The following is a 13,133-nucleotide window of genomic DNA, read 5'->3' on the forward strand; positions in this document are numbered from 1 at the left end:
TATTGAGGAGATGCCCGATTATCTAATAAAATAATTAACTTACCAAATATCTAGAACTGTATCCCAGCGAATTTAAAACACTTCATTAATTCGATGCTCAAGATGAGGCTAGGGTTAGTCATATTTTAATTACATTTGGTATTAATGTAGCAGGTTTGACACAGAACCTGTCATGGATCTGCTGATTGCCACTTTGGACTGGACGAGCTACATTAAACATTAATCAGCTGAAAAACCAGAGTTGGCTGATTAAAATCAAATGATTTAAATCATCCTAAAAAATCATGTTTGATTAATTTTTTTCAGAACTTTCCCATCTAAAAGACTGACTCTCAAAAAATGGGACTTATAGAGGGTCTACTGTAAATATGAACTGCACAAATTAGTCAAAATTAAAATAAAAACAACTTTTAATAAATTAAAGTGATGCAAAGTTGTTATGTTATGTTGATAATGTTTTCATGTGGCACACTTCAACAAAATAAAATCACATTATGTAGCGGTTATGAAAAAAGCCGGTAACTGATGTTTTCAAAAAAATTCGATTCAAATGAAAAAAATCCAATTTTAATGAAAAAAATCCGATTTTTAAAGAATTCATAATTTTTTTCTGGCTTTTGTTGTAGTTCTGGCTTATTATTCTGGCTTTATTGTAGTTGGTGATGAAAAGGGAAAGCTGTGGTCATGAATTCTCATAGAGAAGAAAGACATCCACATGTCATTGCCATTGTTGATAAGATCAAGTCTGAAGGAATATTTGATGCCCTTCGAAAAGACTGCTTAGCAGACGTTGATGTAAAGGTACATCAGGATGTCTATGCTACTAATTAGACTGGCATGCATCATAATAAAACTGTTTTCTATTAACCAAAATAAGAACCTATAGTTCCTAATACTTTAAACAATATCTGCATTAAGTGGATGAAAATGCTTTTTGGCAAGATAAATTGTTAGCCACATCTGCAATCACTCTTAGTTTCACCATATTTCCTCACTTCTTTTTCGTGCAATCTCTTATGAGTCTTTTATGACGAACTGGAAGCATCCCAACCTTGGGTTTAAAACAATTTAATGCATAAAATTGGATGCTGAATTTGTTAGTTGTGCTGTATAACAAAGTTAAATATTTGCCGCAGCAGGTAGTTGAATCCTCTTCACTAATTCCTAATATTATCGCTATTTTACTGAGTTTGCAGCAAAGTATAAAGTAAGATAAGATATGCTTACACTGTAGGTCTCTTCAGTAGAGTTCATTTACCAGGCACCGTATCAACTGGAAACAGACATTCTAAACAATGTATTGAGATACATCTATATATTTATTGCGATACACGTATACATATATTGCGATACACTTATACATATATTGTGATACACTTATACATATATTGTGATACACTTATACATATATTGTGATACACTTATACATATATTGTGATACACTTATCTACATATATTGTGATACACTTATCTACATATATTGTGATACACTTATCTACATATATTGCGATACACTTATACATATATTGCGATACACTTATACATATATTGTGATACACTTAAATATATATTGCGATACATTTATACATATATTGCGATACACCATAACCAATAATTTAATCACAGTAAGAAGAGAAATGCTGCTAAGCTAATGTATATGATTACTGAAAGACTGATGTTAATTGTATTATTAAATTATCATATAAATTATCATTTAAAAGCAAACAAGCCCTTTTGACTGTCACACTGTGCACTGCTATTTATGTCATGAGGAAAGAGTTTTATAATTTATAACTAAGTCTAACAATCTAAGTGAAATAGTTTCAGCATACAGGTAATCCCGGAAGTATAGATTAAGACACGCAATTTAATTTCACATCTATTTACATAGATCTATGCTCGTTACTCAATGTATACATTATTGTATTATGCGCCATTTTCAGATTAGCATGTGTTGTAATTATATCCATCACACAATCTGAAATATTTTTATTTGAAAAATGCCGAGTAATAATGGTGCAAAACTTTAAAGCAAGAAAGTTTTTTTGTGTGACAAAATCACTCCTTTCATTTGATTATTCATCTATAAGCTAAATGGTGCTCTGCGGAAGTATTGCAGCAGGGAGTTATGTTCTCTTGAAAATAATATTAGATTCTGATGATGCATATGTTCGCAGCCAGCCTATCAGAACTTGAAGCAGAAGGTAGAGAGTGCCTGCGCCACATTCCTATCACGAATCATCTGGTCGGACAAGCTGAATAAGAACCAGCTGCGGGAGCAAATGAGAAAGAACTTAGAAGAGTATGAGATTAGTAATGATTGTTATTAGGTGGTACCGACGTACCTTCTAGAACCTTCTACAAACTGCTGTTTCATATTTTCTCAGTAAACCTAAGACTAATTGCCAGACCTAAACACCGATCATACCATGTCATGATCAATGCTGGCCTTATTGCATGTGTTTCTCTTCAAATTAAATGCAGAGCCTGTTGCTTCTCACTGTACTATCAGCTGATCAACCTATCGTAATAATAGACCCATGAACTATATATCACAATAGCATAATTAACTTCCTCAAAAAAAAGTTGCATGAGATCCATATTTCCTTTTGCGTAAATATCATTTCTATAAGCGAACAGATAGAGAGACAGAAAGACAGACTAGCTTTGGCTTTTATATACAGTATAATTATAGTTAAAGGCTAGCTACAAGACAGATATATTGCAATATATGGTTGTAGCTGCATCCATCACCGGGACAATGCCAGGGACCAATGCTAGTAATATATATACTTTATATTATTTATAGCTTATATTTTATATATTATTATTTTATGTCAAAAGTGGGACTCGGAGTTGTTGTAAAGTATTACATTCCAGAAAGACATTTTTTGAAAGCAAAAGTTCAACCGTAGTAGGCTGATTTGACAAGCTAGTAAGAAAGTGCTGTTAATATTTAGCTCCGGAGTCCTGCAAGCGGGTGTAAAGAGGATTGTCCACCAGGTGGTCACACCTAAGATAGACCTCGAGGTAAAACCTAAAGTGGCTCAGGTTGTGTGCGAGTATCTCGGAGTGGATCCTGATGAAATACATACTGAGGATGACGATGGTGAAGGTATGTCTTAGCTTGTGGCTAACTACCAAGCCATTGTTTCGTGTAAATTTTGAGAGTGAAAAAGGTGGTATATATGTATGGTATGTATAAAGGTGGTATGTATGTATGGTATGTATAAAGGTGGTATGTATGGTATGTATAAAGGTGGTATGTATGGTATGTATAAAGGTGGTATATATGTATGGTATGTATAAAGGTGGTATATATATATATGGTATGTATAAAGGTGGTATGTATGGTATGTATAAAGGTGGCATATACGTATGGTATGTATAAAGGTGGTATGTATATATGGTATGTATAAAGGTGGTATATAGGTATGGTATTTATATTAGTAGTCTTCACCAAAATGATGTTTTTGTTACATACAAAAGTGAGAAAGTGATGTTCTTTGTTACATACAAAAGTGAGAAAGTGATGTTCTTTGTTACATACAAAAGTGAGAAAGTGATGTTCTTTGACAAAGAAAAGTGAGAAGACAGAAATCATGAACGTGTCTGTGAGTTGAACAAGTCTTAAAAGTTGGTAATCTAATAGTGTTGTGGAGGAGTCGGGATAGTGAATTGTAGTCTGTAGTAACACAAAGTTCATGAACTGAAACTAGTATGTTGGTGTTACAGAATGGAAAACGCTGTTTGTATATCACTCATATGTGTGGAAGGAAAAATACAATATTCTAGACATGGTTTACGCAGGATTTTGAAACCTGTAATATAAATACAGAAATGGGAAAGTTTGGGATAAGGTGATATGTTCAATGATCTTGTAATGTGATTTCTGGAAGTGTGGTGAGCTAGAATAGATATCAGTAGTACACAAGTTTTAGGTTAAACATTCTATGTCAGCTCTTGTTGGACGATTTATCAGTGTCGGTAGTTAATTCTTGTGATTGTCTTTAAAATTAGCAGAAGTAACTGTTATCATCACTATCTGTACCTGTAACATTTGTGGGTGATACCAGCAATCATTCCTCTGGCAGGTTGTATTTTCTGGTTCAACAAATCAAGGGCTATTCATTCATTCGAGAATACATTACTATAAATCATACCATAGTTAGAGGAGTGTCGCTATTATAGCCTAATCAAAGATTTTTTCACATTTAAAAAGCTCAAGTGTTCCAGTTGAACAAATTAGTCGGTCTTACATCAACTGTAACGGCAGCATATGTCTGGTGGTGGTCAGTATTTCTGGTACTAGATCATTGGTTGAATGAATCAGTCAGTGTTACATCAGCTGTAATGGCAGCATATGTCTGGTGGTGGTCAGTATTTCTCGTACTAGATCATTGGTTGAATGAATCAGTCAGTTTTACATCTGCTGTAATGGCAGCATATGTCTGGTGGTGGTCAGTATTTCTCGTACTAGATCATTGGTTGAATGAATCAGTCAGTTTTACATCAGCTGTAATGGCAGCGTATGTCTGGTGGTGGTCAGTATTTCTGGTACTAATTCATTGGTTGAATGAATCAGTCAGTGTTACATCAGCTGTAATGGCAGCCTATGTCTGGTGGTGGTCAGTATTTCTAGTACTAGATCATTGGTTGAATGAATCAGTCAGTGTTACATCAGCTGTAATGGCAGCATATGTCTGGTGGTGGTCAGTATTTCTGGTACTAGATCATTGGTTGAATGAATCAGTCAGTGTTACATCAGCTGTAATGGCAGCGTATGTCTGGTGGCGGTCAGTATTTCTGGTATTAGATCATTGGTTGAATGAATCAGTCAGTGTTACATCAGCTGTAATGGCAGCATATGTCTGGTGGCGGTCAGTATTTCTGGTACTAGATCATTGGTTGAATAAATCAGTCAGTGTTACATTAGCTGTAATGGCAGCATATGTCTGGTGGTGGTCAGTATTTCTAGTACTAGATCATTGGTTGAATGAATCAGTCAGTGTTACATCAACTGTAATGGCAGCATTTGTCTGGTGGTGGTCAGTATTTTTAGTTCCAGGTCATTAGCAGCATATAAATTTAGGTCTATCCGCAATTATCATATTGATGCATTTGGAAGAAACGTTTTGTTTTAGAGAACACCTTCAAGTCAGCACCTCAGTCGAATATTGGACTCTATCCGTACAACCCTCTACAGTCTGACGCTCCTGTCACTGCTCCCATCGCACCTCCAGGCTTTGAGGATTCTGGGAAAGTCCCAGAGACTAAAAAAGAGGCTGTGAGTATAGAAGAGAAGGCTGAGCCGAAGCTTGAAGAGTCAAAGTGCAAAAAGGAGGAGAAGGCAAACAAAAATGAGGACATGGATATCAGCGAGAAGAGTGACTCGCGATCAACTTCGAGGGCCTCGACTAAGAAAAGCATTGACATGGACTGTACAATGACCTCTGATGAGGAAGAAGGTGTGTGCTTTTTATTGTCAAAACATATTGATTGTTATAGCATGACAATACAGGTGGTCTTTTAGTTAGTTATAAGATATAACAACTAAAAGGACTATACAATGACCTCTGATGAGGAAGAAGGTGTGTGCTTTTTATCGTCAAATAATATTGATTGTTATAGCATGATAACACAGGTGGTCTTTTAGTTAGTTATAAGATATAACAACTAAAAGGACTATACAATGACCTCTGATGAGGAAGAAGGTGTGTGCTTTTTATCGTCAAATAATATTGATTGTTATAGCATGACAATACAGGTGGTCTTTTAGTTAGTTATAAGATTTAATATAATAGCAAATAAACAGCACATTTTCAAGGAATCACTATTTCATGGAAGGCATAAATGCAAGATGGTTTCCTTACAGTCAGAGAAGAGCAAACATATGTAGTCAGATTTCATGATCTTCTTACCTACTCCGACATAGCACGAGTTACCTGGTTATTAATTTATTTCTGTTGATTATCGTTTGTTTAGTTAATAATGTTTGTGATAATTTTTTGCATTATTTAAACTTCAAAATTTTGTTGTAATCCGTTGTTTAGTTTTAAGTAGAAAGTACATTTAAATATATGTTACTCTAGAATAACTATATGAATGGCAACAGTGAAAATTAAGTAGTGAATTAGTGAAACATGAATTAGTGAATAGAAAGTTGATACTGCACACAGCAGTTAAACTCTTGAAAGGGTTATGTTTCCATACGTCGAATGGTCCTTCAGGAGACCCGCTGCTTTAAGAATTTTCTTAGTTCTAAGTCTGTTCGCGCATAGAAGAATTCTAAGAAGGACCAATCGTCGAAGTCTGAAAATGCCATCAAAGTTGCTTGGTAATACACTGGTTTGTGAGAGCTGTTAGCACCAAAGTAACAGGGAAGGTTTCTTTATTCTGCATAAATTAGATATCTGGTCTCTTAAAATAGTAACGGGCTTTTAAGATTGCTCGCCTTCACGCACATCTTGGAGGCACCTTCACAAGTTAAGCTATGACCTGGAAGTCTTCAATTTTGCACCTTGCAGATATCTCAGTACTCGGGTAGCAATAGAATGGTTGAGCTTGGTAGACGCTCCATTGTGCTGACCTCACTTTAGGGGCTGCTGTGAATGGTGCTGACTTATCCAAGGGTTTGGCAGCATACATGGCTGCAAGTCCAACAGTAGCAAGGAATGATGATGATATGAGTATAAGCAGCAGTGATACAAGCAGCAAGAGAGGTCAGGTTACTCCAGGTAGGTGATGTACATGCTTCTCCAAGTAGGTAGTCCCTATGCTACTTCAGGTAGGTGGTCTGTATGCTACTCCACGTAGGTGGTCTGTATGCTACTCCACGTAGGTGGTCTGTATGCTACTCCACGTAGGTGGTCTGTATGCTACTCCACGTAGGTGGTCTGTATGCTACTTCAGGTAGGTGGTCTGTATGCTACTCCAGGGAGGTGGTCTGTATGCTTTTCCACGTAAGTGGTCTGTATGCTACTCCAGGTAGGTGGTCTGTATGCTACTCCAGGTAGGTGGTCTGTATGCTACTCCACGTAGGTGGTCTGTATGCTACTCCACGTAGGTGGTCTGTATGCTACTTCAGGTAGGTGGTCTGCATGCTACTCCAGGTAGGTGGTCTGTATGCTACTCCACGTAGGTGGTCTGCATGCTACTCCAGGTTGGTGGTCTGCATGCTACTCCACGTAGGTGGTCTGTATGCTACTCCACGTAGGTGGTCTGTATGCTACTTCAGGTAGGTGGTCTGCATGCTACTCCAGGTAGGTGGTCTGTATGCTACTCCACGTAGGTGGTCTGTATGCTACTCCACGTAGGTGGTCTGTATGCTACTCCACGTAGGTGGTCTGTATGCTACTTCAGGTAAGTGGTCTGCATGCTACTCCAGGTAGGTGGTCTGTATGCTACTCCACGTAGGTGGTCTGTATGCTACTCCACGTAGGTGGTCTGTATGCTACTTCAGGTAGGTGGTCTGTATGTTAGTCTAGGTAGGTGGTCTGTATGTTAGTCTAGGTTGGTGTTTTTCGCACTAACTCGATAGCCGATAGATTTTTCTTGGCTAAGAATAGCTCACACTTTTATTGTCTCCTTGGTAAGGAAGCATAACTCGTATAGTTATCATCATTTAGCCATCCATTGATTATTGGGAATTGTGGTTGACTTTAGTTAGCTATCACTTACGTTGAATGCAGCGTAATAACTAGATGCTTCACCATTCTGTGTAGAGAATGGTAAAAATACGGGAAGCTAATTATAACTTTGCATAGAATATATTAAGAGTGATTATTCCTTGCTGCAGATACCTGAGTACATATATATGCAAATACCTTGCTACATTTGCATATACATGTATGTACTTCTTTTATATATTTATCATTTACTAGGCACAGTATCAACTGGAAAGCTTTATTTTATGGAAAGCTTTACTTTTCAGTAACTTATAAAACTACACTATCTTTAGAACATGTATAAGGAAATAAGATGCATTTTAACAGCTAAGAAGGCAACTCTTAAAGAAATAGTGGGCAAGTTTAATGTTTATATGTGAGATACATGTGAATTATGCTTGTTGATAAGAGTTAAGGCCTTTCAAAGGTGTTTCCCTTACTGATTATGACTTCTATTTAACAGTAAACTTATTTATTAGTTAAAAGTACTGCTAGACAAGGAAGACAGACAAATCAAGTTATTTTACTTGTTAGTGCAGTATCAGTAAAGAGTTGGCTTGTTTCACTTGTTAGTATCAGTAAAGAGTTAGCTTGTTTCACTTGTTAGTATCGGTAAAGAGTTGGCTTGTTTCACTTGGTAGTATCGGTAAAGAGTTGGCTTGTTTCACTTGTTAGTATCAATAAAGAGTTGGTTTGTTTCACTTGTTAGTATCGGTAAAGAGTTAGCTTGTTTCACTTGTTAGTATCAATAAAGAGTTGGTTTGTTTCACTTGTTAGTATCAGTAAAGAGTTGGCTTGTTTCACTTGTTAGTATCAGTATAGAGTTAGCGTGTAATTTATCAGTAAATTTTTTTAGTGTGCAAAGTTTAGAACAGTTAACTGCGTATCTTCTGTAAGTTAGTTTATAGGCTGATGACTTACATATGAAATTTGATTTGTATTCTTTTGCAGAGCCAACAGAAGATGTAAAAGCTACAACTACTAATACAACAGGTGGGTGTATGACTGCTGCTCATCTAATTTGCTGTATAAACCAACTGCTAGTAGTAACTATTACAGTGGTTACTCAGCTGATAAGGTGAATTAAACCTTGTCTTGTGACAGGAAGACAATTTTTAAGGGCTGTTAACTGCTGTTGCCCTGATAAGGAAAGAGAACTAAGGGTAAAGGCGCTCACAATGTTCTCAGGCTATTTTAAGGTATAGCGTGGTTTGAAAGAGAATAATAAATCTTTGAAATGAGTTACCACTGCTCGTTTCAGCATTTTTATTGAGCATTAGTTACAACTGCTATGACAGATGTTTGCAAGTAGGTATGCAGACATTCTTCAAAGCTACATGGTACAAGTACAAGTCAGTCTATAGTTGTGTCTATAGTTGGGATTGTTATAAATATGTACAGCATTTTAGGGTATAATAGTTCTATTTGTGTAGATAGCGGAACCGTGTGACTTGTTGGCGATGGTGGGATATTACACCGTCTATTTGCTGTCTTTTGTTTATTGGTTTCCGGAGAGAGTTATACTAAATGGATTGGTTAATAACGCATTAGTATTATAAATATTATTATAGTTTGCTGTTCCACAGGTGGAAGAAAGCGTGGAAGGGGTGATGCGGATGGGCCTCCTGTGGAGAGAAGGGAGATGCGAAGGCAGAGAACGAGGAACAAGAAGTACATGTCTGATGATTTCGAGTCGATATTCACAGAGAACAAGGAGTTGCTTGGAGAGGCTTACAGCCAGGAGGTGTTTGAGGAGGAGATAATCACCACTGATGAGATGGTGCGTGGCACGCATGAATGTACAGTGATCATAGCGAGCTTTATGAAATGCGTGTAGTCTGTCCGGTCTGAACGAACGCGGGGAAGATTGGCTTTTTTTTTTTCAAATTCATATCATTGTTTTTCTCGACTGTTAGGGTTGAAATTCTTCTAGGAGATACTCTATCGTGGTAGAGCTACTCTACTCTCTACTCTACTCTTGCTAGTGAAAGGCTGTCTGGGATCACTAGCTGTTTGTCGTAATTGCTTTTGGGTAAACTGGTTGTTACCTTTTATCAACAAACATCTCATTTGTTGATACTGAGGTGAGGATTTCATAATCTGTATAAATATATCTTTCTGCTGTTGTTGTTAACATCCCATGCAGTCTCCACCGTGTGATTGTAGAGGATTTTGTTGATAAACCTATAAATAGCTAGCGTTCATCACTCTTGTTCACAAAATAGTACAGCATTCACTGCTTACAAGCCTATTATAGCCTTTGCACACTATGCCAGCCTTCTCACCCACTCTTATCATATCACTATATCACTGTTATTAATCACTTAACAAAAATAAGTAAACCATTCTCTATTAGAAGTTGCTTCGTTTGTGAAACTCATCTTCTTATAGTATAATAGTCACATGCTTTACAAAATATATTATGTTTTTTTATTATTATTATCATCAGCTGAATTATCCATGATAGCAATCACATCGACTCTCGCAAACAGCTTGCCCTGCACGAATGTGGTTAACTGGTTACGAATGGTGGCATTACCTCATAAAAAAGTCATAGGTTGTTTGAACTTGTAATCAAAGGTCATAGCATAAGTGCATTGTGATTGGATGTCCACCATCAACATGTTTATGATCCAGTATGTTATTTAGTATCTCATATGCGCCAGCCACTGCACCAAAACTGTTTCCAATTTAATAATTTTACATTTGAAGCAATTTCAACTGTCTTTAATGAATTCTGGAGTATTTGTATCGGCGCTTGAACACTTGTTTGGGAGTATCATGTAGTGCCTGTTGGCGTTGTTGACTATTGTGGTTTGTTTGACAGGTGTCACAGGTGGTTGTTAATGAACCAGTGAATATTGTCTCAACCAAAGAATCACAAACAAAAGAATCGCAGCCCACTAAGGATACACAACCGTCCACATCCAGGTCTCCATTTATGCCCTACATGTTTATGGTTGCTGTTTGTATGTTACGCTACAACGACATTTTTCCAGAAACTAGCAGCATATTAAAGACAGTGGAGTGTTTATCTATGTTAGGTTTAATGTACCATTTCCTCGCTAGTACATAATAATAGTATATTTAAATGCTATACACATTTATATTTGGTTTATTATTGATGTGCTTTGATGAGATCTGTTTTTTTTTACATTGAACTATTTTCACTGTGGGCTTTTGAGGTTTTTGTAGGCTGCTAGTAAAGAATCAACTCACTTGTAGAGTTTCTGACATTTCTATTCTATTTAGCTCAAGTTCCAAGAAGGAAAAGTCGGCACCCGCGTCATACAATCTGAGGAGATCGTCGAGAAATCGAGGAGGACAGACAGCATCCCTCGAAGAAACATCCACGACTCAACAGCAATCAGATCAACTAACGGACAAATCAGAGGAGAACTCTAAATCCATTACAGCTCCAATTGTTCGTCGCAATCTGAGGAGCCAAAAAAGCCTGAGTGGTGAACAGCTTCAATCGCCGCCATCCGGCAATGCGAGCACTATCACCCCTCGGAGATACACTCGCTCCTCTGCCAAACAGTCACTTAATAAAGCCACCAGCGACGATGAAACGTCAAAGAAGTCATCTGGTTCTACCCCGACACAGGATGAAGCTGAAAGCTGTAACCCCTCCTTTACAATTGTAGACAGTCTTGTTGTCTTGTCGGACATTTGCAATACTGTGATAGATTCACACAGCAACCAATCAGATGTATCCAATTCAAATGACTCCACGCCTGTTAAAGATGAGCCATCCCACTCAGCACCTGATAAATCTACTTCTGTCGCATCTGAAAGTCCAGTTCTTGAAAAGCCCGAGATTATATCTACAGCGGAAGCTAGACAGTCTCCTTCCCTACTAGTTGAGTCATATGAACCTGAGCTACACTTTGATGAAATGAGTCGAGATATGACGGAATCTGCAGGATTTGTGCGATCTCGCGCTAGCAACGCAACACCAATCTCAGAACCAGCCAGTCCAGATAGGATTACGGAATCACCGACTAGTCCGCCATCGAGCCCTGTGACAGAATGTCAGCCTCAGGCCAGTGCTTCTATGGTGACAATCCCGCTCGAAGGGGAAGGCTCCATTCGATCTGCGCCGGAGCCTAAGGAAGCCATGTCAAGAAGTACCACAGCAGGTAAGTGCATACAATAGGCAAGGTCTTAAAGCTGTAGTCATATTCCATTGACACATTGTAATGTCAGCGATATGTTCAACAATGAGACTGCATAACAAAATCAACCAAATTTTATCCACAAATTCGACCATCTTATTACTAAATTTAGTGTTCTGTAATATTTGAGTGAGGCCGCATCATTGGTTGATTCTTTCATGGTAAATCTGCACCAGATTTTAGCACACTGTAACATTCGTTTAGTCGTGCAAAGCTCATTTGCATAAGCATGGCAGTAAAGAGTATAAAACTAAAGGAATATTATCAACTTACTCTCATGCATTTCCTTTACACAAGTACCTTCAAGTTTTTTTTCATCTGTGCCAACTCAGAATCTCAGCAAATAACAATTTGCTTGATAGTTACTTTTCAATTTAATGTACATGTAAGTCACATCGGCGATGATTTATGAATTTACTTCTTGCTATGCTTAGTTACTGCTATATATTTGGTAGATGCTATACCCATGCCTATGGATACTTTGCCTCCACTACCTCCTGAATTGCCACCTTTACCAGCTTCACCTCATGAAGAGAGAGCAGCTCTACCACCTCCTGAGCCTGAAGGAGATGAAGAGGAGGAAGTAGTTTACCATGTTTTATCTGAGGTTGGAGCAGACGATACATCTAGCCTGGCTGAGCATGGGGAAGGTGAGGCCAGCGAGCAAGTATGTTCTGCAGAAGAGGAAGTGTATGAGGGAAGGTCGGCAGCAGAAGAAGATGACTATGATCTGGAAGAGCTAGAGCGATTGGCGCAGCGCAAGATGGAAATACTCAAAGCTATTGAGCTGCCAGATTCTGTGGTAAGAGCTCAAGCCACACTTTGCTTCTTTAGAAATGCGGGTTCATATTTGCTGTATAGTCCGTTGTCTACCTTTTTTGTTTTCTTATACAGCTTGAGAAACCCGTAAAAGAGCCATCTTCTGAGGAAGAGGAGGGCGAAATAACCGACAGTAGCGGAGAAGAGAGATCTAAGGCAAAGAAAAAGAAATCCAAAAAAAGCAAAAAGAAAAAGAGCAAAAAGGAGAAGCGGAAATACCATGATTTTGATGACTTTGAAGTCAGTTCCTCTAAGCGTAGCAGATACTATTGAGTTATGCGAGTCTGTTTTCTTTATTTTTGTATTGGTGCTTAATAACAGATGGCTTGCATTCGCGTGTGTAATAGTTTTATGTCATCAGTACATTTGCAAATTCTTTTTAAGACATGTACATAATTTAATCATCGCTATGTTCTTCTATCAAGGATCTCATTTTGTATATGTTAATAATAATACTTACAAATTTTCA

General features: G+C 37.7%; 1 protein-coding gene across 1 annotated transcript; it reads left to right on the forward strand.

Moving 5' to 3' along the window:
- The first annotated feature begins 653 nt into the window (after positions 1–653).
- Positions 654–13,133, forward strand: LOC137393510 (biorientation of chromosomes in cell division protein 1-like 1). Its single transcript, XM_068080088.1, has 11 exons — positions 654–801; positions 2,178–2,302; positions 2,961–3,115; positions 5,145–5,468; positions 6,600–6,737; positions 8,619–8,660; positions 9,254–9,447; positions 10,495–10,598; positions 10,920–11,809; positions 12,301–12,647; positions 12,740–13,133. Exons 1-11 carry the CDS (start codon positions 685–687, stop codon positions 12,935–12,937), a joined length of 2,634 nt encoding a protein of 877 aa, XP_067936189.1. The 5' UTR covers positions 654–684; the 3' UTR covers positions 12,938–13,133.

The sequence above is a fragment of the Watersipora subatra genome, chromosome 4 (genome assembly GCF_963576615.1).
Source record: "Watersipora subatra chromosome 4, tzWatSuba1.1, whole genome shotgun sequence".
In the NCBI taxonomy this organism is placed as follows: domain Eukaryota; kingdom Metazoa; phylum Bryozoa; class Gymnolaemata; order Cheilostomatida; family Watersiporidae; genus Watersipora; species Watersipora subatra.